General features: G+C 45.1%; 2 protein-coding genes across 2 annotated transcripts in view; one reads left to right on the top strand and one right to left on the bottom strand.

The window, feature by feature from the left end:
• Positions 1-25,134, top strand: part of LOC143010230 (phosphatidylinositol-binding clathrin assembly protein) — a 54,379-nt gene that overhangs the window by 1,569 nt on the left and 27,676 nt on the right. The window contains exon 2 of the mRNA XM_076162449.1: positions 16,438-16,580. Coding sequence (XP_076018564.1) covers positions 16,438-16,580 — 143 coding nt within the window. The remainder of the gene's footprint in view (positions 1-16,437; positions 16,581-25,134) is intronic.
• Positions 12,778-15,487, bottom strand: LOC143010235 (kelch-like protein 10). Its single transcript, XM_076162467.1, has 5 exons — positions 15,354-15,487; positions 14,638-15,121; positions 13,865-14,482; positions 13,603-13,752; positions 12,778-13,140 (listed from the first exon to the last, which is right to left on the bottom strand). The coding sequence occupies exons 1-5, from the start codon at positions 15,485-15,487 to the stop codon at positions 12,778-12,780; spliced, it is 1,749 nt and encodes a 582-aa protein (XP_076018582.1).

Consider the following 25,134-nt stretch of genomic DNA (forward strand, 5'->3'; position numbering starts at 1 on the left):
TGTGCTGTAGTAACCAGCAGCAGTGTTCCTTCAGTTTCCATCTCACCTTAAAGCCGTGCGTGGAAAACAAAACACCCCTGCAAACTGAGTAATCCACTAAACTTTGCAGGACTAGTCATTACCAGTGTCTTCATCATCATCAACATCGTCATTACTGTAATCCATGACAAACAGCCTGTTTGACTGCAGCACAGCGCCTTGGAAACGGCTTCTCCCTGTTACTAAGAGGAGGAGGCAGAGACGGAGCCCTACATGTCCTGGAATCTCCCGGATTATGTCTGAAAAACAAAAGTGTATTTCCACACAAGGCAGCCTTTAATTTAGTCGAGCCTTCCACAACAAACTCAGGTGTTAGTGGAGAATTGTGTGTGTGTGTGTGTGTGTCTGTGTGTGTCTGTGTGCGTCATGTTACCTGCCAGATTGCGTTAGTGTCCTGTTGCACTTTGGGAGATGTAATTGGTACAAACGTCGGGCCTGATTCTGAATTGCTCATGTGTTTCAACAGATTGATTTTTCAAGTCCTAGCAATTGCGTCTCGATTAGCCGTTTCCTGTTTTGTTTTGTTGGTGACGAGCAGACTGAGTCTTTCCTCGCCAATTATACCCACAGAAATTAAAGTGAGTCACAGCGAAGGTGTTTGGCGATGCAAGTGGGGCAGCAGTAAAGAAAGGAAATGATGAATAAACTGCATAAGCTTAATGCTCATCCTCGTCTTATTCAGTCGGATTAGAACGGGCTGACTTTGTTCTAGTGCGAGGAAAGCATTTTCATCTTTTTCTGCGTGGGAAGCACATGTTTGGTCCATGTGTCAGCTCAGCTGCCTCACATCCGTCACCGGTCATCAGCTCGTCCTCGCTCTCTGACGCTCGGCTGCTGACGCTTAACAGAAGTCACGCATTGTCACCCTTCCTGTGTGAACTTGATCAGACCTTTACCGCCAATGTGCCATTGCCTCATCAAGCTTAATCATTGTAGAATATTGATTTCTTTGTGAGAGCAATGACCTCAGTGGCATAGAGGGGGAACAGTCAGTCATTGAATGCAGCATCGCAAAAGGCCCGATCATCACTTTGTCTGTTGGATCATTTTAAAATGAAGGCAACATCCTCTATCGCCGGGCTGTCAAGTTCATTGTTTTATTTATCATGACAAAGGAGCCATCGGCCAGGAATAAAGGCGGGTAATTGGTCAGGTCGTCATTAAGTCAGGCAGGAAGTCAATTTGGGAGTGAGCAAGCTGGGAATGTCACTAGATGCTTAACCAGCTGGCCAGTTGATTCATTCAGCCAGTAATAAAATGCAGGAAGCCCGGTTGTCGGTCAGATAGTTTGACTTTCATTCATTTGGCCTTACTCAATCTCGAGCCGATTGTGGAGCTTTTCCTGAACCCGATGCTGTGTATTTCCTGAGTATTTGATGGAGTGTGAAAGCTGCGTATAAGCTGTGGTGAAGATTCTGAACACTTTTTGGGTTCTCTTGAAAACGGCGGTCTGGAGATAAGCAGCAAATATGAAACCTCTGAACAACACAAGTGGTTGAACATTTCAGATAGCCATCATTCGTATTTATCAGTGTTTGAGACTTTTAAGTATAGGGAGCAGGGAGCCTTTCACAGCTGTAATGTAGATTGTGTTGCTACAGAATTGATCTGTGGTCCTTAGAGTTGTGAAAAGGAACCCACAGTAATAACTGTGCCGCACAATTAACTGAACAAACACTCACATACAGTATGCAGATTACATCCTCTTTTTATGATTACAAGTTGATGGCTGTTAATGGAATTCTGGATGTGGCCATAACCCTTTGCTTTTTAAATTCATATTGGATCAAACATGCGCACGGGGTCGCACCAACCGGTCTGGAATTGGCTCTAGAAACAATTTGGTTATCTGCGGTTTTCAGATGGCAATGTTTGATCAAAGCCAACGATGGCAAGGGGCCATTTGGCTACCCAGGTAGCATGTCGGTGAATATATCTACATCTACTCAATGGCCCAATTAGTTGTCCGCACTGCAATTACAACGCATACATGGATTAAGTTAATAGGATTCCGCCGCTCTCTGAGGTTTACATGGCGGTTTGTGTAATCGCACTATGAGTCAAGTCCTTATTGAGGAAACACGGGCGTAGGCGGCATACGTTTGCATGCCTGAATAAATGGGAGTCACGATTGCACAATCTGGACCTGTTACTCGGAGTAAGCATATGTTTATTTGTGCTGACTCATCTGAATCATGGTGACAAAAGTGACATTTCAAAAATAGTTTGTTGTGAAAGTACTGAGTCAACCAAAACATCTAGAAACCCCGCTGAGGCATTGGAAACCCAAATTAAGTCTTAAACCTTCTGTTTTTACCTAATGCGTCCACCTCTGAAGCATTCTGACAACCACCCCCCCTAACACCTACACGCACAAATACACACAATGCTCATTTTCTCACACTCAGCCTTCTGCATAAATTCACCACAAGCAGCTGTGGCCGTCTGACACCAAGCTGTGAAAGATCTCACCTGCATATTTAGGTGGAGACACCATATAACCGAATAACCCTGGCAGGAGCCTTTCAGAGCTGCCAGCATCGAGGGTTGGGGTGGCTGTTGGAGCAGCCGTGACATTCACGCACCACTGGCGAAAATAAATGGCGTTTTAAAGCCATTTAGTGTCATGATTGGAACCGTCCACCTCAATTAACCCCGGCTTACGAGTCAATGGCGAATATCGTTCCTATTATGTCTGGAAGACTTAACTATCCATGAATGGAGGTTATTATCGTACAAATCTTTGAAGGCAAATGCACGTTTGTGTACATTTGTTTCTTTGCAATGCGTTGATGCGCTCATACACTGACCAAGGCAAATTCTCTCTCCTTTGGCATTATTGAAAGGCTGATCGTTCTGCCATTGTACAGCTGTTGGAGACAAGTTGTGACATTTAAACTCCTGTCTTGTTTCCCTTTTGCCGGCACTCTGTTGTCATGGCAGCAATCCAGCTAACTGGCTTGCGTTAAACAGCGTCGTTCAGCTGACAGGGGGAAGTGGAATGGTGAAACAGGCTCTAGGCACTGCAATGGCGCTACCTGTTTTGCAACCTGTGTTTATCTGGCGGCGTTGGGTGTTTGTTGAGTATTTCTTGGACGCAGCAAACAGCAGTTTGCTAAGGTATTTCAGCACTCCAGCGAGAAACGTTCACCAGCATTTAACCTGTGTGCGCAAGTCGTCATCAGAGACATCAGAGTGGCATAAATTCAAGTGTGAATTCTGGTAACTGTCTGATAAGTGACGTCGTGCTGTTCCTCTCTGACATTTCTTCATGTTTTTACAAACTTTCTCTGTGTGTGTGCAAATGAGAGCAGCAAATGCAGGTCAATGGACACCCCACTACTGTGATGCCATCTAAGGCCAGGCTGTTGAGACACTGAGGTAAAATGTTGTGAAGCAGAGTTGCGCCACAACTGTGAAACTATCCTAGATGAACTCGGGTTCAAACTTTTTGTATCATCCACTACCTTACCTGCTGAAGTGCCTTTGAGTAACTCCACCAGTATCTGCCGTGTTATGAAAATCACTTCTAAAGTGGATCCTGATGTCCCCAGAGGGAGAAAGGTGAAAGAGAACATTTCAAACCTGAAGATTTGCAATATCACCTTTTAGTTGCACTTGTAATGGGCAGCAGTGGACATTTGGTTGCCAGGAAACATGAGGAATTTCTTTGACATTTTGGCTTCTCTTTGTTACATGTGTGAGTTGCTCAAATCCCCTTGTGGGCTCATTCCACTGTCCAGTCTGACAGACAGATTTAAAGTTGCTGTTGTTGAGTGAAGGACAGAAGACATCTCTTTTTGTCTGAATATAGACCAAATTCAGCAGCTGGCAGTAGTGTTTAACACACCTTCCTCTCTCTGCGTTTCGCCTCGGAACAGTGTTGATTGCCCGCCAAAGTGGCAGGTAGACAAACATCACTGCCAAAGTCAAAGTGAGCATTTGGTCGGCGCCGAGGTGTCGGCGTCGTGACACGCTGGTCGGACCATTTTAGTTCGACCCCCAAGCCATTTTTACCACCCGCCCTTTGGATCAGCCGCCTCGTTTGGCAGCTGCACACGATATGTCACTTCATTTTTACCAGCTGACCACACCGCTGGCCCACGTGTCCTTTTGACATCTCGTTATGTTAATAGCCAAGTTTAAAACCTGGTTGCTTGACAAATTGAGAGATGTCCTCTGCTCTGCCACTGTTAACTTCCTCCGCCTGCCTTTGTGTTGGCTTGTTTCCTGGTCGTTGACTTGAGTCGATGCCCATTCGGACTTGGAAGGATCCTTTTCAGAGTGGAGCTTGTGGCTCAGCTTGGCAGTTCTCTTTACTCTGCATGGGGAGTGTGTGTGTGTGTGTTTGGCAGTGCATTTCAGTGGTTTGTGTGTTTAGATTGTGCAAGAGTTCGGAGCTTATGTCCCTCACCCAGTTGTGTGCAAGCATATGTGCTGAAGCCTCCACGTTTAATGGTTGATGTATTGTTTGCTTAATTTCTTGATTTGTCCGGTTACTTTAGTGCCTTTTTTCTTTGACATTCCGTCTCCCCCCTCTCCCTCTCATTACACATTTATACACACTAAATGCTTTATTACCATGCCCTGAAGTCAACTAAAGGAAGTAATCAGCTTTTGAAAATGGTTCAGACTGGTTCAGGCACATTTAAGGATACAAACAGCCAGGGTTATTTCCTGCTATTTGTGTTGCATTGATTCCAGACCTGCTTGTGGGTGTCGCCGGTTGCTAATGGGGTGGGGAGGCCTCGTCTGAAGCGATTGTAGGTTAGTGTGTTGCTATCCAAACAGAGCGGGACAGCCCCTCCCTGGCTGCAGAGCGGAGATAGGCCGAGTTTAGACTAGGAGGGGAGGGGAGAAAAAAAAGGCTCACTGCTCGCTGTCTGAAGATGTCTGTTTCATGTAGACCCCATGGGAATGTGTGTGAAGTGTGAGCATGCTAGACTCTGTATGTGTGTGGAGAAAGGGGACGACTGCAGTGAGAGTGCTTCAGTGGCTTTGAGAGTGTATGAACTGGGTGGCAAACATGCAACACACTTCAAAGCCAGGAGTGATTGAGTGTACTAATATCACCAGACGGGTCGCATTGAAATACATTACACACGTGCTGTACTGTTTGCTGTGCAGATGTGAGGTGCAGTATTATCAAGCATGTAATACATAATTCAGGCACCGATAAAACATTTGTTACATTACATAAAGCTTTTGTGCTGTTTAATTTTATGAGCCTCTAGTTTCAGTATCGTTTTCCTTTCCACTCTTACAATTTTACCCCCTCAGGTTCAGGTTATTGGTGTGGGGAAGCATTGTAGTCCGCCTGTGTGGCTGTAGCGGACAGGAAGTGGTAAGAAGTCACCTCCATGACATCTCAAGAGTGACTTTGCGTTGGTGCTCAAGACGACAGTTCCGAAAACTAAAGTCATTTCGAGACGTTGCGTGGGTTCCGCTGCAAAGGTCTGGAATAGGCCTTACTTTTCAATCTTGTAGTGTAGCACCAACACTTCCTGTCCAAAGCGCCAACAGGAAGTAGCCTTAGTGATGTCCTAGAGGTTAGTTTCTTTCTTCATTATCTGCCTTTGCAGAGCTGCTAGTGCATTCGTCTACAAATCTGCCTCCTGCGTATTAGGCAGTTGCAGTATCTATGTATATCACACGACATTTAGTAGATTACGCCAAGGCCGGCTTTGTCAGTCCGCGTACGTGCGCGCGGGTGTGTTTGGGAACATTGAGTGCTTCTGCTCTCATCTGGATTGTAACGTGGGTTTATATTTAGCGATGCTCTCTACAGACACTTCAGCTTCAGCAGCTTGTTTTTCTTCCTGGACTCTACCTGTCTGTCCGTCCTTCCCCTTGCTCGTCTTTCATTCTCTCTGTATGCGTCACTGTCTTTCTGACAGAGGCTGGCAGATGTTTCCCCCAAGATGTTCGTCACAGGCCGGCTCACACCCACGGACACACACTCTAAGACATCCACACGAGGCTTCAGTCTTATTCACTTGACAAGATTTCCAGAATCCCCTATGAAAACCCTGCAGTTGGAGAGTGTGTATCTGCCTTTTCACTCATTTTCTCACTCGCTCTCTCTTTTCGTGTGTTCCACTGAGAGCCTGGGACATAAAAGAGAGAAGAATCAGTGCTTTAAAACCTCAAAGGGGGAATTAAATCTATAGAACCAGAGCTAGTCTATTAATAGACTAACTACTGGTGACACTCTCTCTCTTTTCTCCCTCTTTCTCCTTAATCCTTCATCCCCTCCTTCTCTTTCAGTTTCCTCCCTCATTCCCCCTTCTTTCCCATCTTTCCTCTCAATCCTCCTAAAGTCCCTCCTCTCTTACAATTCGCCACACCGCTCCTCCTCCTCCTCCTCCTCCTTTCGGGAGGATTTGGACGTGGTGTCAGAGGGGAAGGAGAAGGCAGGGAGCGGTGTGTATGGGAAATCCTCTTTTGAGGCAAACCCAGTCTGTCGTCTCGAACACAGAAACAGACGGAGAGGAGAAAGAGATTACAAGTACGCGGCAGACAAGGTGCTGATTCCGTGGCGTGCTAATCTTAAACAGATTGGGGTCGCACTCATCCTGGCGTCTGCGGCATCTTGACATCTGTTTTACCCGTGTACATGTGCAGATTAAAACACAGGTCAGTCAGACTCGGCGCCGCCACTGTTAAAAGTGTTTATTAACCCTTGATTCTGACAGATCTGCCCTTATCACCGACACAGGAGATCCAGTCATTGCCTTGCGTGTCACAAATAAGTTGAGTCCCAAGTCTAGAGAGGTGAGCCCCAATTCAAGACAGACAAGTCATAAATCTAGTACCAAGTCAAGACACACACGTAGAAACAGATAAGTCTTTACAATAGATAATTAAAACGGATAGGTCACAAGTCAAGTGCCAAGTCGCCTTGTGAGACATGCCTATGACTTGCTAAACAATGACCTGGTCCTGTCTCTGCTGTAGTCGTCCTCTGGCCTCGTTGGAATGACAAAGCACAGTTATTAGACTCGGATATGTTTACATCTGCACATACTGTAACCATTATCCCTGTTCTGGTGTAGCGGCTCTCTGGGCGATGCAGATGGCCAGAGTGAGAAAGAGAATCGGCCTGATGGTACAACTTTGTTTTTAGAAAGGGTACAGATGGAGTCCCTGCAGTGTTTTGTGTGTGTCCATCACCAGACCTGTGTCCTCTCAAAGTGACTTTGAGCTAATAGCCATCTGCACTTCACTCTGCACACGACTTTAACCTAAACTCACTCCTGACAGATCCCTTGGAATGAGGCATTTGTGTAGGAATGCCGACAATGTGAACCCCTCGTGGTCCCTGAAGGGACCGTGGAGGGAAATGACTAGGTCAGGCAGACAAAGCAAGGCAGTGATGTCCCTTCATGCCTGAAGTTTTCAAAAAATCCCACAGTGGGATTGAGGACGATAGAGGAGCTGATAACGGTTTGATTCTTAACTGTGTGTTTGCCCTGAATTCTGTCACATATGCCTGTTATAAATAGGACATTTTTTGATAAAGCACAATTTTAGGCTGATTCTACCCTTTGCTCTTGGTTATTTCCTACTCTGATGCACGGGTCTGTGGTGTCGGATATCATCTTTAAAAAGCAACAGTAATCCCCTGGTTGATTATTACAGAATCCCCTAAATGATCAAAGATTCTGTACTGTTTAATTCATGCGTGAATTGTGTGATTGTGCATGTAGATGGAACTGCGCACAATTCCCTTGCTCTTAACTATGCTGCGGTAGGTGTCCAGAGTGGGTCGTAAGGCCTTATTTAGCACCATTGTGTCATGATACAGGGTGGCAGTTGGTCCCGTGTGGCTGAAATGGATTAAATGTGAGCGAGGGAGAGGACAGGGGTAAATCAACAACCAGAAAGTCGCGGAGGGCATGAGAGCATGTGATCAGTAGCAGGAGAGCGGGATGAAAAACAAGAAAGAGACCCCATCTTATTAAAAACAAATGATTTGTCCTCAAGAAATAAAGAGCACACTTGGTAGAGATGAAACGGAATGGAAGAGAGGAAACGAGTTGGGTAGATCAGAGGGGAGGAAGCAGGAGATGAAAGAGAAATACAAGGCAGGATTTAGTGTGAGTTTATTGGCTGGCAGGGGGTGTAATTTGGAGGGTAAGGGGGCAGGCGGGTCGGTGTGGGGCTAAAGGTGGATGAGGAGAAGAAGAGAGGAGGCTACTCAGAAAAGGTGGCCAGCTGGGACAGATGCGATTTCTGACTCCTCCTCCTGCCCTTCCTCTCTCTCTTGCTCTCTCTCTCTCTCTCTCTGTCTCTGTCTCTCTCTCTCTCTCTCTCTCTCTCTCTCTGTCTCTCTGTCTCTCTCTGTCTCTCTCTGTGTATGTGTGTAGGTCTAAACAGTCATAGCTGATATACCAATACCACATCAAACAATATTCATAGCCCCTTTTAGCTTTTTGCAACAATGCATCAATTGACAAACAGACAAACCCACACACACTTCATGGGGCATCAAGCATGATGGTGATGATTCCCTCGGTACCAGGAAGTGTCTGGTCGATTGTTGTCCAATCAAAGCCTACAAAGGTCAACAGAAGACCAGTAACAATGGACCTCTTGACCAGAGAGGAACAGAGAAGGTCACTGTTATGAATGAGATCATCGTTTACTCAGCGGCCTTTCCTCCGTGTGCAACATACACAATAGGTAGGTAGTGTCTTTTTGACCAAATTAAGCAAGTAGAGCCTTTCCCGTTACGCTGTCCATTCATCCATGCAGCCGTTTCCTAATGCTCATGGGCGTCTTGTCTAGCCTTCTCTCCAGCCACATTCCCCAGGATTTCCCAAGGGATCCTGATGTATTCTGGTATGGACTTGGCGCATTCTGAACCTGCCTCGGGTCCCCTCCCTCGGAAATATCTCCACACAGGCATGCAGGGGGCTCTCTATTCAAATTCTTGGACAACCTCAATCTCTCTTTTGGTGCAAACCACAACCGAAACAAACTCGACAATCACAGTTTTGCCATCCAGCTTGGCCTTCTCTTCACCTTTGTCTGTGGACGCAACTTGACCCCTCTGCTCTTTCACTTGTGGCAGTAACTTACTTCCAACCCAACAGGCGCAATCTGCTCATCCACACTCAGTTGCAAACAGCCTCAGTGGTCACAGCTCGATAAAGCCAACCTTACCTGCATGAATGGTAAAGGTCAAAAATGCTGCTCCTCATCTAAGAAAAAACACAATTTGTGAGTAGATGTAGCCACTGTGGAGCAACACCCCCATGACGATCTCTTACAAGTTCCATTATTTTGAATGCAGAATTTTTTGCACCTTTCAGGAGATGAATTATTCAATGCCCCCACCCCCCATCCATCCAAATTAACATGCAGTTGAGATACATGCCTACAGTTACTACACAGGGAATCTTAGCTCAGTCTACTTGTTGTTGCAGTGTTCTCCCTCACGCCAATCTAGTTATGTGGTCCTTTTGTATTCTTGCTTTTGTGCTTGGAATAATTGCTTAAGGTTGGCGAGAGAGAGAAAACAAAACCCTCAGACCTGCTCCTGCTGCGGACCTTGTCAAAAGATAAATAGAGGAGCGATAAGGAGCAAGGGAGGCTCGTTGAGCTGACTGTGGACTCCTGAAAATTGTCTGAATGAAGAGACACTCATGTCTGTTATCAGTTTCTCCTTTCCTCTTCATTTGTTAACTCTCCCCTTTTTCTTTCCAGTTCTACCTCTTTCCCTATTGCTCTTACTATATGTCTAAATTTTCACCTCCCTGTTCTTTCTCCCTTTCGTTGTCTGCATCAATCCCCCTCTTCTCCTCACGCACTCCCCTAACATTCCCTCACTCTGTTCTCCCTCTCGGCTCCTCTGGTGTAGGATCAGTGGCATCTCATGCCTTCCACTCCACCTGATTAAGTCAGCACATGCACCCTCTTTACATTATCTCACACACACACATGTTCGAGCGTGAGCGTCCCCACAGACCTAATCAGTCCTTCTCTTAGTTCGCTTTCTCTCTCTCTCTCTCTCTTTCCCTCTCATAGCACTCCAGACCTAATGAAAAAACATGAGCACTGTTAAAAAACGAGGCAAGATGGACGGACAGGAGAGGGAAAGAGATGAGACGGAACGAACATGTAGCAACTGAAAAAGAGAGAGCAGATGGACGATGGATTTGCAGAGGCTGCTTATTCATTAACCACCAGTCGCTCTTATTCCCACTTCCAGTTTTCACTTATTAATTGATCGTAATCAGTATGAATATTAATAACATGCAGGCAAACAGTAGGAGGGAAAAGGCGCCTGGTCGCTGGAGAGAGGCAGAAAGACAGACTGACTAACTGATGGAATAGTCGGAGCGAGGCTCTTGCTACAAATTAGTCTCAATCAATATGCTGGTGTGTGGTTGGAACGCTTCCAAACAGGAGCACACATTCTCAACAGGCATGAAAGGTGATTGTAATTTATTGTCCCCGCACTCTTATCTGTGAAAACTGCAATTCAAATACACTCTGGTACCTGCTATACGTCATTCCTGTGGGCCATCAGTCACACTGCCGCATCTAAATGGATGTACTGTAATGTAGAATTGCATTACATTACTCTGCACCCATTTGTGTGTGTGTGTGTGTGTGTGTGTGTGTGTGTGTGTGTGTGTGTGTGTGTGTGTGTGTGTGTGTGTGTGTGTGTGTGTGTGTGTGTGTGTGTGTGTGTGTGTGTGTGTGTGTGGTTGGAGACGAGCCATGTCTGGTCTGGACGTCTGCAGTGTTTGGTTAGTGTGTGTGTGGGGGGTTCAGGGGTATAATGTGTTAAGTGAGTGGAGGAAAGAGTGGAGATGGGCTTTATTGAATGAGTGCGTGCACCTTGCATGCACTCATACGTGCTCGCCCCTGTGATTGTGATGATGAAGCCTCACGACGGGACTCTGGCTGCTACGGTCCTCCAGTAGCCTAATGAGAATCTGTTTCCGTAGTTACCAGGTGTGGGAGCCAGCAGCTCATAAAGTCCTGCGGCGAAGAACAAAGGACAGGCAGTGGAGGTGGATATAGGGAGAGTGAGAGAGAGAGCGAGGGCGGTTGGAAGTAAAGCAGCAGGATTGAAAGGGAAGTAGAAGACGCCAGGGAAACTGAACAAAAAAACCTGATGGCAGGTGTGAATCATCAATTTAGCCAATTTTGTCTTTGTTGATGACACTACGGTTCATGTTGTGTGTGTGACAATCGGCGTGTTATGAGGAAAATGTCAAACGCTTTGGTAAAGCACCATGTGGAATCGATGTCTGCTTAACCGGGATGTACGCTGCTCAATGCGACTTGGGATATGCTGTGTTGTCAGAACCCAGCAAACGTCTCCACGGGTTTGTCTGCATGTATGGATTGTTAAAGATGGACATGGGTTTACAAGGAAGGTTTGCCTGTGATGCAAATGAAGGCAAAAATGTAGCTTAGGACACAGATGTGAGCCATCATCTCTCATAATGAAGCGGGTGGAGATTGCTTGTCCCAATCATAAGTCGGGCTGCCACTATTGATTATTTTTGATGATTAATTCAGTAATTTGCACACATATATACTCTGAGTTGTGTTCCTCAGTCACTGTTTTAATATGAATGAGAATGAGAAATTAAAATTGCAAATTCAATTCAACCCCCAACTAATAATAATTTAATAATAAATCGTGATTCGCCCAATTTGATATGGATGAACTGAATTATCCATGACGACAAAGGTAAAAAAAAAAAGGAGTCCATGGTATTTTTACGAGCTAGAAATGAATGTTTAGGCATTTAGATGTCCAGTGCATCATGGTTGTGCTGTTATGAAGTTTCAGCTCCATTTTGCAGTGTCGACTTGACACAAAAATACATTATCTATCTTTTGGTAAATGTTCCCAAAAAAGTGATACTTCTGACCTTTTCTTGCTCTAACCCTTTCCGTAAGGGTTGGCAAGCCTACTCAATGGACTTCATGGCACATTACCACAGCCATATTGCAGAATAATTGATTACACACTGTCGATTTGTTTTGTTTTTAAATCAAGTAGTCTAGAATCGTCTAGTATGAGCAATATGACAGCAATTGTTACATGAACAAAACTAATTGGCTGATACTACACAAGTAGCAAGTAGCATGAGCAGTTCGAGACAGTAGTAATGCACCAGCAGGCTTTGACGTGACGGAAAGAAAGACACAGAAAAATATCAGTAATACTTCAAGCATGAATGCCTCTTCTTAGCACATTTGGGTCTTTTGAAAATGAGTTCATCAAGGAAAAAGTACTATCAGACTAGAGTGCTACAATATGCACAGTCTCTGCCATCAACCTTGACTCAAGAACTAATCAATAACCTATTCAAGAGAAGACATGAAGGCAACTTCTGTCTGTGTGACAGACAAATTGCTGGTTTACCATCAACAGTAAAGCAGTAATGATTCGTTGTACGTCTAACACAATGTCTTAACACAATTCAAACTGTGTGTGTGTGTGTGTGTGTGTGTGTGTGTGTGTGTGTGTGTGTGTGTGTGTGTGTGTGTGTGTGTGTGTGTGTGTGTGTGTGTGTGTGTGTGTGTGTGTGTGTGTGTGTGTGTGTGTGTGTGTGTGTGTGTGTGTGTGTGTGTGTGTGTGTGTGTGTGTGTGTGTGTGTGTGTGTGTGTGTGTGTGCGCGCGCACTCACTAGCTATGGCAGTGACAAAAAACTTACAAAAGCAGCACTGTTGTTTGACATGGGCATAATTGTATTGATTAATTCCTTAATCTATATCATATAGTGGCAGGTCTGTAAGGACGCTGGGGGGATCGAGACTGTTGTGACGAGGTGCAGCATAGTCGGCCATGTTGGTCAGTCCAGATATCACACAGCAGCTCAGGCCACTGCGGGAGATCCCCATGCTCATGGCTTCAGACCACTCGCCAGTGTTGAGCTCATACGACTCAACGTCTGACATGGTGGTGAAGCTATTAAGGCCCCCAATGACAAAGAGGCGGCCATCGACCACCCCAATGCCAAAGTTGCAACGGGGGCGCCGCATGGGTGTCACTGTTTGCCAGGAGTTAATCCGGGGGTTGTAGGCTTCCGTAATGTTCAGACTAGTGCCTTCGTTTTTACCGCCAACCTGTGCCAAGAAAAGTACAGTCCACTGATGATGATGATGATAATAATAATAATAATAATATTGCAGTAGAGATATTTTTGTCATTTGGTTTCTCATTGTGCACTCATCACTCTTGTGAGAAAGGTCTCCTGCCCTCATTGTGCCTCTGAGTTTAAATAAAGTGTATCTACAGTAGAACAGAAGCCAGACGTGATGGATTAGGAGGCTCAAATAACACCTTCTTGAAATCAAGGTGTGTGTATGATGGGAGTACAGACATTGTAATTTAGGGCTTAAAATCCACCAACAACGATTCGCTGCTTTGCTTAGACTTTTGTTGAAGGCAGTATGGGAAATTTGTACAACCAAAAAAAGGGCCACTGTCAGTCTAATGCTACATGAAACCACTGGTACCAAATGCCACCATTGATTGTCTTTCGGAGTCTTTGTGTTGCTGAATGTCAGCAGATTTACGTTACTTACCGCATAGATTTGCTCTTCAAAAGCAATAACACCAAGACCATATCGGCCGACGCTCATGTTTGCGATCATAGTCCACTCTTTTGTCTCTGGGCTGTAATATTCAGCTGAAGACAGGCTCCCATGTCCATCAAAGCCACCGCATATATATACCTGGGGAGAATTATAGAAAACAAAAGTAATCTTTTTGTTGGCTACCTAGTTATATGAAATTCTTGGAAAATCCTGGATAAATAAAGCAGTTTGATAATAAGTATACACCTACCCTGCCCTGAAATGTTGTGCTGCTGGCTTGGCTCCTGCGCTCAATCATAGATGTAAACATTATCCAATGGTTGGTCTCAGGGTTGTAACATTCAGCAGTTCTGAGGCTATTCTGTTGATCATAGCCTCCTACCGCATAGATGCGCCCATTCAGTGCAGTTATGCTGGCAAACCAGCGCCATGTTTTCATTTGCGCAACCTTGTGCCATGTGTGGGTGGCCAGGTCAAACCTGCGAACTCTGGTGAGAGGCTCAATCCCATCATGGTCACCAAAACAGTAGACGGACCTGTTGAGGAAAACTACTGCCTCATTAGAGTGAGTTTCCTCTTCTGTGTTGGTAACATTGACCCAGCAGTCAGTGGAGACATCGTACGCCTCAATCGAATTGGCCACAACAGCAACACTGTTTTTGTTCCAGCCTCCAATGGCCAAAAGGATGCTGGCAGGCAGGCGTGGACAGGCTAGAGGGTGATAGATACCAAGGGAGGAGACAATGCCATCATCTAGCAAGCTTTGGGCAGTCTCCACAGTGTCCTGGCACTCTGTATTGCACATCACCATCTTGTTATTTCTCACATTAGTGGTAAAATACTCAGGGGTCATTAATGCCAGTCGCACCTGGAGAGAGAAAAGAAGACCGATGTTAGAAATGAAATGTAAACCTTGGAATTACCTTGGTCTTGACTTAGGTGGTCTTGACTACAGCCCATATCACATGGTCATAGTCAGGATATGAGATAAGAGATGTAACTAAATAGACCCAATTCACCTACTTTTGGCAAAATCTGGGAGATGTATGTTGTGCGTTCTTCAGGCGAATGATCGATCCAGCAGAGAATGGCCTCAAACACTATCGCTTCGTCCCTCACCAGTAGTTCGTCTGCCTTAATAAGTTTAAGCAGCTGCTGGACAGAGAGCTTCAGGAACTTAAAGGAGCCACAGATCTCTGTGAAGTGCTGTACAATGAAGTGGAACGCTTCACTGTTCAGCTTGGGACTGACGAAGGTCTCGGTCAACTGCCAGATGTCAATGCAATTGTCTTTGGAGAGATGGTCCCCCATGAAACTGCAGCAGGCTTCCATGAGGCCTGTGACTTTAAAAAAGTCACAAGCTATATAAAGCTCTTCCATATTCTGCTGATTCACTTCTTCAGAGCCGATGTATGCAAACTTAATAATGAGTCGCATTATATCAGGTGACGCCTGGTCGATCTTGTACACCTGATCCCTTGGTTGTGACCAGCGGGTGAAGAGACACCTGTGGGACAAAAAACACAAATCAGCATATTGCAAATAACAATATTCAATTATGTTTTCCTTCTTTATAAAGCACAGGATCATAATAACAAAGATAATATGTAATGGATTTTAGTATGGACAATAATACCAATTTTGTGAATAGCTTATCTATCTCATTAGACAATGCATTAAAGAGTATATTGAAATCATTTAACCATAACAAATGTTGCTATGATAGACAGCAGGGCCACCTGAAGTACTCGCTGCAGCCAGAGAGAATGATCCTATGGATGTGAAAGTCCTCATTCTGAACTCTGATGACGGCGTCGCAGAGTTCTTCCTTCAGCCGGAGCTCGTTAAACACCAACGAGGAACCATGCGGCATGTTTTAACAAACTGCAGTCCCAATGAGAGCGTCTGATGGTGGGATGCTTGATATGTAGATAATAATATATATATATTGTCTATTTTGATGTCAAGGTTGACATGACATCATGGTCCCACAGGAAGTCCGAGGACGTAACGACGTCATCATAATGGCATCTTGAAAGGGATTTCCTTGCCTCAGCCCTCAATGATGTGCTTTACAAATAAATTGTGTTTACTATGCTCAACAGTAGATGGCGCTGCAACTTATTATGCTACTCTAGTGATTGGCTAGTTGTTGTGAATTCTCCCAAAAGAGAGACGGGTCAATATATTTTCTAATGGTAATAAACTTATATCCGATCTCAATTGGAAGAAGATTGCTCCAGCCATTTTGGCCTAGTGATTAAAAGTTCCCTCTGCCAGGGACTACTTTGAAAGTATAGTATTTGTTTGTCTGAAGTAGTTTGAATTGTCACTTTTGATATCAATCAAGGTTTGTCTGATTATGGTGCAAAAAATGAATTCATTGCATTAATTGGAGCAGAATCAAAGTTGGTGCGTTGTATTTGCATCTGTGCATTGTATACATGCTGGCAGTCGTTGGCATCTGGATTTGTACCCATGCTTGTCAGTAACACCATTTCCTGTCTGATTGGAGTAGCTTTTTTGTATTTTCAGCTTTCAGTGGTTTCTGAGGTTTTAGTAGCTGGATGTTTTCAGCCCTGAGATTCAGTCCTGCTGAATGAGTGACGTGTGAACTTTTGTTGCCATGTCACAAGGGGAACAGAAAGGCGGAGAAGGTGAAAAGTCATGCTGCTCCTGTCTATCGTTCATGCTTAAGTCGCTTTACAGTTCAGCTGGAATGTGTGCAGTCCATGGTGTACCGTTGTTTGTTTTTTCCTGAAATGTTCTTCTTTATAAAGCCTCTTCTCATAGCTCTTGTTTCTCTTCCCGTGTCTCTGCCAGATCTGATCCACTGCACCAACGAGATGAACGTGAGCGTCCCCCAGCTGGCCGACACGCTGTTCGAGCGCACGGCCAACTCCAGCTGGGTGGTGGTCTTCAAGGCCCTCATCACCACCCACCACCTCATGATGTATGGCAATGAGGTGAGAAGCTCACACACACACTCACACACACACACACTCACACACTCACACTCACACTCACACACACACACACACACACACACACACACACACACACACACACACACAAACTCTCCAAAGCAGTCAGCAGACTCTGCATCAATACGTTACATTATTACTCATCTTTGACTTGCCGGCAAGCTCATGAATACACACAAACACACACACATCTGCCCTAATTAATCATGTCGGCATCAACATGAGGATTAGCAATGTGGGGCTGGGGGTGTTGGTACACATTGCATTTGCAGTAAGTGAGGGCGTAGACATCGGACACAATCAAAGTGAATGTGAAGTGTGGGAAATTAATTAACTCTGTGTAATTCATCCCTCTGTGGATTAACAGTCTTGCTAATGCAATAATAAATGAAAATTCAAGCAATTCCTGCAAGGTTTGGGTGAACTGTGAGATTCTGTATTTTTCCCCCTTTTTAACATTTTCCCCCTCATTAGATGCTGTGACATTCAGAATTCTTACTATGAATCTCGATCAGTTTGAGAATACATTTTTGGTTTCTTGTTAGAGCCGCTGTTTTTCTGACATCTAATTTCCATCCATTTTTGCTGAAAGTAGTCATTACACTGAGCATTCCTGATGCTATTCATGTACTCTGCTTTGTGCACCATGCTGCCATTTTTTGCTCGATTTCTAATGCACAGAAACACAGACCATACTACTCAAAACACATCCAAAAGCCGACACACCCTGTGGTACGCTCCTTTCCGATTCCATTAAAATGGGGAAGCAGTGCTTCCTTGTATAGCAAATGTAATTTGTGTGGAAATTACGCGACACTTCCTTTTGTAGGTTCTTTGTTTATTGCATTTATCCAACCTTGGCTTGAAAAGGGGAAGAGTCGTGTGCAAGATCATTGGCTTTTGCATTGCAAAATAAATCTCTCAAATTCACTTACACCCAAACAAGAGAGTGCAAAATAGTCCCCAAACCATTCGGACACACCTTTGGGATAAACTTGTAACGTGAACATGACAAAGAGGCTAACACCGTGTAGACATCAGGTCATCAGATGACTCGTGCTTTATGTTTTCTCAAGCTGTCGGGCCAAGAATGTGGTGTGGATGTGGATTTGGTTAAGAGGTATTTCTGAGCTGCTGTTAAATTCCTCACGTATCTTGGTACTTCAGTTTCTTAATTTTTCTCAGTAGACTCAGTGTCAGTTAGGTGGAAATTTTTGTATTACGTTAATTCATATTGTCATAGCAGAATGAATTGATATTAAAGGCCTGTATTCCATATTCCCTCCGTAGCAAGTAGTAGCATACTGTACGTCAAGCTGAGTGCATGAAATCTGAATGGTGCACCACACTACATTTGTTCAATCACATACACCAATGCTCTTGATGACTATTAGAAAGTTATTATGAACGCATTAACACTGATAATTATTCAGTCACAATGAGCATTCAAAATGCAATGTTTCATAGTTGTTAAAATTTAGCTTTCTCGTAATTGAACTGCAAATGTAATGCACCTTGTAACTACGTGGCTGTATTACAAACTTACATTTCTAGTCCCCTCCCCACAGATTGAGCCTCTGGGCTGTGGTAGAGAGCGAGCGAGTGAGCGAGCAGGCGCGTGTGAGTACACTCATCGGCCAGCATTCATCAGGCCTGTCAGGGCGGCGGTGCTGACTGAGACTCGGTGGCCAGGTGTCTCTGCTCCCTCACGGTTGTCCCATCCATTATGGTCAGAGCTGAGAGAAATCTGGCCATAAAATTAGAAACCACAGACCCACAGAATTGGGGTCAATAGAGTGTACATTCCTTTTCAGATCAGCACTGACAGGTTCCAGTTTGGCCGGTGCACTGGAGATGACCCAGTACAAAGTCTGATGAATGCTCTGATAGTGTTGCATTCATTTACAGCGACAGCGTAGGAGACCATCTTGTGTAATTTTATTTCAAAAGCGACACTTAACTTGAATTTACACCTGTAAATACTTTGTGCATGTGTCTTTAAACCTTTAATGGCGGAGCTACCGAGTATCACCTTTGAGTATTTTACAGAGAGTATGAAATGTTACCAACGTCCATGTAGAATGGAAGTGTAAGCTGTGAAAATCCTCTGTGTAGAATTTTCCATGTGGCATGCCACCAGAGGGCGCTTCAAGTACCATTAGTGGAAAATGTACCACAGTTTGAGAACCACTTTTGGTACTAGCTTGAGTCTACTGTATATTGTGGCGTGATACTGGGCTCTTTTTCAGTATGGTGCAGTGATCACTGTCCATCGGTGATGAATGCTTCCTGGAAGGTTTATTTTGTAGGATCAATAAATGGATTAGATTATTATTTTGGCCGTAACCACTCGGAGTTAACAATATTTAACACATCAGTATACATATTTGTAGTTCCAGTACTCAATATTGTTCTTACAGGCTTTCAGAAACCTCTTCACCAAAGCTTCATTTTCACCGTCCAACTTTCACAGCTTCCTTGAGCGTCAGGCGACACAGATGAATAAAGAGACAACATGTGTGCACACAGGTTCTCTACGCATTTGTGGAATGTAGATACAATCTTCAGTCTTCTGCTGTCACATGTTGTGTCAATTTACCCATCCGACAGGGGAAAATAGGCTTTAAAAGACGACAAAGCCAAAAGCAAAGCACTTTAGTTGAGACATGTACAATAGTACAGTCTGCCTCCCTGTGAGTGTGAATGCTGCTATGATCGAGGAGCCATCTGTTATATCCACACGTCTGTGGTCACAACTGAATATGAATTGTTAGACCACAACGAGAGCATATTTTAAGTGTATTTTGCTGTCGCATTCGTCGTAATTTGCTGTCAGCGAAATGGAGCGGCACTGTCGGGCGCCTTAAATGCTTCCCATTCCATTCTGCTAAACCCGGTAATGTATTCAGCCCGCGCTTTCAAATCCAATGTGGCAATTTCACATTCATAGCAAATAGCAGGTGAATTAAGTTTTAATATCTCTCTTTTCTCCTCTCATCTCTCCACCGCCGCTCGTATATGTAAAAGCGCTTCGATTAGAGTAACAGTGCGTTCTGTGTGTGTTCACGTGAGTCCGTGCGACAGGCACAGTATTGATTCTCGTTCAGTTCTTCACCTCCACTTTTGTGCTCCCTGCCAAGAAGCAAACCGACTCACTCCCCCAACGGCACTCAGAATCTTATGAGCGATCAACAGACGATCAATAGCCTTGATCACCATTTCTCATTTGCGCAGCTGCAAAGCTACTTTCAGGGTCAACCTCCACAAAATACTCCTGCAGGGTCTAGAATTTATGCCCAAGTGTGCGTATTTGTGACAGACATGAGCCCGTTTCTGTTTAGATCTTGTATACTGCCAGCTCTTTTTCGAGCCATTGTCTCTGTTGTTATCATTTTTCTGTGCGTGTGTGTGTGCGCGTGCCTGCGCATTGCCAAGTCTTTGTATCATAGACCACTATGTTCCAAAAACAATCCAGCAGGAAACCCCAAACAATTGCTGGGAGAGACGCTTTTCCATCCCCCTCACCTTCGAAGCTCCTCTGGCTCTGTCCCGCAGGAGGGTGGGTGCCTCAGCCCCGTGACACCTCGTCGAGCTTTCGCAGGCGAAGAGGAAAGGGAGGAGGATGCATAGTGGCAAAGGAAAATGCAGCGAAGAGGAGAGGGAGCATTTTGGTTGATTAGGGCGAAATAGCGGTCTTATAAAAGACTAAAAGCACTCCTTTAAGGCGATATTTGACATATAATCCTTGGAAGCTGTAATCCTCCCGGCCTTTTTTAATTTGACAAGCCTCGCTAGTGTTAGGATAGACTTTAGAGACTTCAGTTGTGGTGATTCTGATTTAGTTTGTGATTTAGACCATTTGAGATGAGATGGTGCCTGCTTTCCAGAGCGGTGCTAGACTATGACCTCATCACCAAGGCTTGAAGTACACTTAGGAGGGATATTGTGCATCACATTTCTTTTCTCACATAGACGTTTTAATGCTTGTGTTGAAATGTCACAGCCAAAAAATGCAACAGACAAAACGGTACAATGTAATGCTTCATAATAAGCTTGATGCCACATATCTGTGCGGGATAGGGTGCGGCGAGAGAAGAAGAAGCAGGTGACGAGGAGATGGTGAGGAAGGCAGAGTCGATGGAGGGAGAGTTATTAAGGACGGTCTGGTGAGGACACGGGCAAAAGTGCTGATGGTAGCAGGACTCGCTACGGGGGCGGGGTGGAGAAAACAAGGTGTGAGGGAGTGTGAGACGGTGACGTTTGCGTGCTTTTTCGTCAACCCCTTCTCCCCCCAAACCACCCCGTGTCCCAGATAGCAAAGTGACGTCAGCCAGGCACTCATGGCTGCAGGGGCTGCTGGGCCAGAGAGTTAAGCGATGAATGCGCAAGGGAGATATATTACGAGAGACGGACGCTTGACCGGGCCGGAGTTGGCAGACGGAAAGAAGAGAACGTGAGGGGGAAAATGGAGGACAATATGAAAAGAGAGAGATAGAGAAAAGAGGCATTGAAAAGTGCCGACTCAAACATTATATCAGAGAGAACAGGGACAGGGGAGGATGGTGTGTGTCTGTGTGTGTGCGCGCGTGTGCGCGTGTGCGCGTGTGTGTAATGTCACCCTGACTGTAATGGGGGTCACTGGCTGTGATAATCTGTACAGCTTGGATGCACAGAGGACACACAGACACACACACGTAGCCAACACATGTTTCCTATCAACTGCTACCGTGGTCAATATAAAGATGATTAGTGCATTGTGGTGCATAGGTCTGAATAGGGTGTGTTACTGGGGGGGTGTGTGTGTGTGTGTGTGTGTGTGTGTGTGTGTGTGTGTGTGTGTGTGTGTGTGTGTGTGTGTGTGTGTGTGTGCGTGCCTCAGGGACTCGGGGACCGGTTATCTCTAAAAGCCAGACGTCCTATCTAGAAAGTAAAAACTCCAGGGTGACCCAGGATGAACACACACACACACTCACACCTATCACACACTCCCCTATGCTGCCACAGGCAGAGAAACGGCTTTTCTAAATTCAAGCAATTTGGCAGTGTTTGTGTAATCAATACTGTGTGTGTGTGTGTGTGTCTCTCTCTCTCTCTGTCTCTGTCGCTCACTCTCTGTCTCTCGCTCTGTCTCTCTCTCTCCTTCTCTCTCTGTCTCTCTCTCCCTCTCTCTCTCTCTGTCTGACTGGGACCATCCGGGAACTTCCAAGGTACAGTCATCCCAGTACAGATTGTCCCAGATCCAATTGAGAATCTGCTGATATGGTTCTGATCCAATAAGTAACAAACGTTTTATTTTACTGCACACGCTGTAAAATAAAATCAATCCAGCAAGAGAAGCGCGGCTAATGTCTGACTCATAACGTCTGGAGTAAAGCTAATTGTGGTCACATCTTTTTATTCCGTCCGTGTGGCTTTTACTGTCCCCACTGAGCAGCAGGAGTTTTAAGCCCAGGGACATCAGATCCGGCCGTAGAGGATTACTTTGAGAATCAATACATCTGCTGGTTTGATTAATAATCGAGTTGTTTATATTTTTATATGTATATACTCTCGGGTATGTGTCCATCAAAGTCCTTTTCTTACCGTAACAGAGACGAGAAGGAGAAAGAAACGACTTAGCTGAGGACTGGCTCGGATGCCGTGTCTGCATTTGCCGCTCCACAGGATAAAAGCATCCTTTTATTTAGTTTTTAACTTTGCGTTTTCTTGGTGTCTTTACCGGTCACCCTCTTAATGTGGCAGCACATTTCCTCTCTTACTACCTGCGAGAGCTCTTTTGGCTCCTTCCATTACGCCCTCCTCAAGTGTCTGGCAAAATTACCACTATTGTAATTAGCTCCGCCGCCGCCCCTGGAAATAATCAAACCACAGACATCACACTTAGCGCTTTCACTGCTTGTGTTTCACTGCCAAATATACACTGTTTTACCCTTAACACAATTGGTGATGTATTTTCTAAGTGTAGGTGACTATGGGGCTTCTGTCACATGTAAAGATTTATATTAAAAGTTGGGAAGTGCATGTGGGAGGTTTTCGCTATTGAGGGGAAAAATATTTTAAATGTTATTTTAATGGTTATGAATGCCAAACTCAGTGGGAAGTAAAACTGTGTGGTTATATTTATCTGTGGTAATCACTGAATCGACTAGAGATAAATTGGAGAAACTGCAGCTGACACAACACACAGCAATTTACATGTAATTACCTACAATTCTTAATGCTGGAGAATGGTGTGTGTGTGTGTGTGTGTGTGTGTGTGTGTGTGTGTGTGTGTGTGTGTGTGTGTGTGTGTGTGTGTGTGTGTGTGTGTGTGTGTGTGTGTGTGTGTGTGTGTGTGTGTGTGTGTGTGTGTGTGTGTGTGTGTGTGTGTGTGTGTGTGTGTGTGTGTGTGTGTGTGTGTGTGACTCATGTTACACTTGGCGGCATCATTGACCTCGCAGACACGCTCATCCAGCAAGACACAACTGCTCCCCTGACAGCAGGAACGCACACACTATTACCCTTGTTACCTTACAGACAGACACACACAAGGCCCGAGTAAAGATAGATGCACACGCACATTTAAATATAGGCACATTTCTTTAATCCTGTCAACTTGTCTCCGGGAGTCTGTTTCTTTCACACTTCAATTGGATTTAAAGGGAAATGGTCGATTGCAGTAGAGGAGGAAGAGGAAGAGAATCTCTGGCTGGATTTTATAGAAGGAAGCGTGCGTTTCAGCTCATGTGGGTCTGTTCCTCCACATGTACGCATTTCATCACGCCTCATTGTCCCCGTGTGCCCATACGTCTACGTTTGTCCTCACGTCTTCTCCCTTCGTGTGTGTGTGTTTCTGTGCTTGCGTAAGAGCTGCTTTCATTGAGCGCAGCCCGATCACGACTCATTCTTCTGCTGTGAGTCATCACCTTCCAGTGAAACTCAGAGCGCAGTCACTTTAGATGGTTTTGTGTGTGTGTGTGTGTGTGTGTGTGTGTGTGTGTGTGTGTGTGTGTGTGTGTGTGTGTGTGTGTGTGTGTGTGTGTGTGTGTGTGTGTGTGTGTGTGTGTGTGTGTGTGAGTGAGAGAGAAAGTGTAACTCTAAGCACGTATGCCAAAAATGAATTCCCTGTTGTACTCCCTTTCCCGCTGCGAGAGGAAAATAACTTGCTTTACAAGATGCATTATACGACTCTGCAAAACTACGTTCAAGAACTGACTCTGAGATATTACTTTACTCTGTTGCTTCACAACAAAAATGATTCAGTGTTTTGGTGCCAACGTGTCCTTGAGCAAAACACCACATCCCTCCAGCAGCGACCGGGCTTCTGTGCTGTAGCTCGCAGTGCACTCTGGGAATTTGGTTTCCAGCAACTTTGAACTCCCTTGCTGGTAAATGACGTCACCGTTCGTTGGCTCTGTGTACACACAGGCATATCCAAACAGAGGCGAGTGGAAGGTTTGTGTTTACCAACCCGCAGTCCAGTGTACTCTCTCTCTCTCTCTCTCTCTCTTTGAGGATGTACTTTCGGCTTAAACCTTTAATGAATTAACCCGAAAAATAGTTTTGATAAGTGACATCACTGCGCCGTATGTCACCACTCAATTGGCAATAAAGGCAACGAATGTGATCTGTATTCGTCGCTCTGTGGCCTTAAATGACACGATCTCCACTATTTTGACTAGTGAATACAGCGTTGCGTGTTAAAGTCGTGTTCTGTTTGAACTCTTTCATCCAGCAACTACCCAACTGCAGCAAAGTCCAATTGAAGTACGCTGGTATAGCTCGACTGCGTCACTCTCAAAATCCCCACCTGATGTTTCCTGAGTAACGATGGGAAAGCTTACTTTTGTGAGCCGGGCAGGATGAAAGCAGCTTGCTGAGAGCCGTATGCTGCAGGGGGAACGTATACAATGTTCTGCTGTTTGAGGGCGAGGGGAAGCAGGGCGGCATCAATAATACACCAGTTGTTAATCGATATGCTAACATGAATTATTTGAAGAGCTGAGACGACCCGCTTCTCATTCTCGCCCAGCTTTCTCCTCTCTGTCTTTCCCTGCATCTCGTGGTTCTACTTCGACGCTCCCACCCACTCCCAAAATCCGGCGCTCCACTCAGAGCTGCGTCTTTTCCTTGTAACCGCCGTCTCCGGTGAATCATCTTGGGGCTCTCTGTGTTTTCTCAGTCTCTACTCTCTCTTTTTGATGTTCTCCTTTTCAACTATACCCGCTCATGCTTGGTTCTGTGTTCTCCCCCGTCTCAGTCTCGGCGTTTGAGACGGCGGCAAAAACAGAGACGCTCGTCAGATAGAGTTTTGATGAGGAGAGAGAGCAGCCGGCGCATGGGAACAGACAGAAAAAAGGGTTTATGAGCTTCTTGAACACTGTCACTCTATGTGTATCTCTTTATCTGTGACCATCTTGTCTTTGCCTTAACCTGGGTTCATTTTACCACAGGCAGAGTTGCACGCACACGCACACGCACACAAAAACACACTGTACCATAAGTGTGGGTTCTTTGCCCTCAAACTTGTTCTAAGGAAGTCTCAAGACAGCATCGC

The sequence above is a fragment of the Genypterus blacodes genome, unplaced genomic scaffold, assembly GCF_046128005.1.
Source record: "Genypterus blacodes isolate CSIRO-AG114 ecotype Tasmania unplaced genomic scaffold, CSIRO-AGI_Gbla_v1 ptg000122l_1, whole genome shotgun sequence".
NCBI lineage: Eukaryota > Metazoa > Chordata > Actinopteri > Ophidiiformes > Ophidiidae > Genypterus > Genypterus blacodes.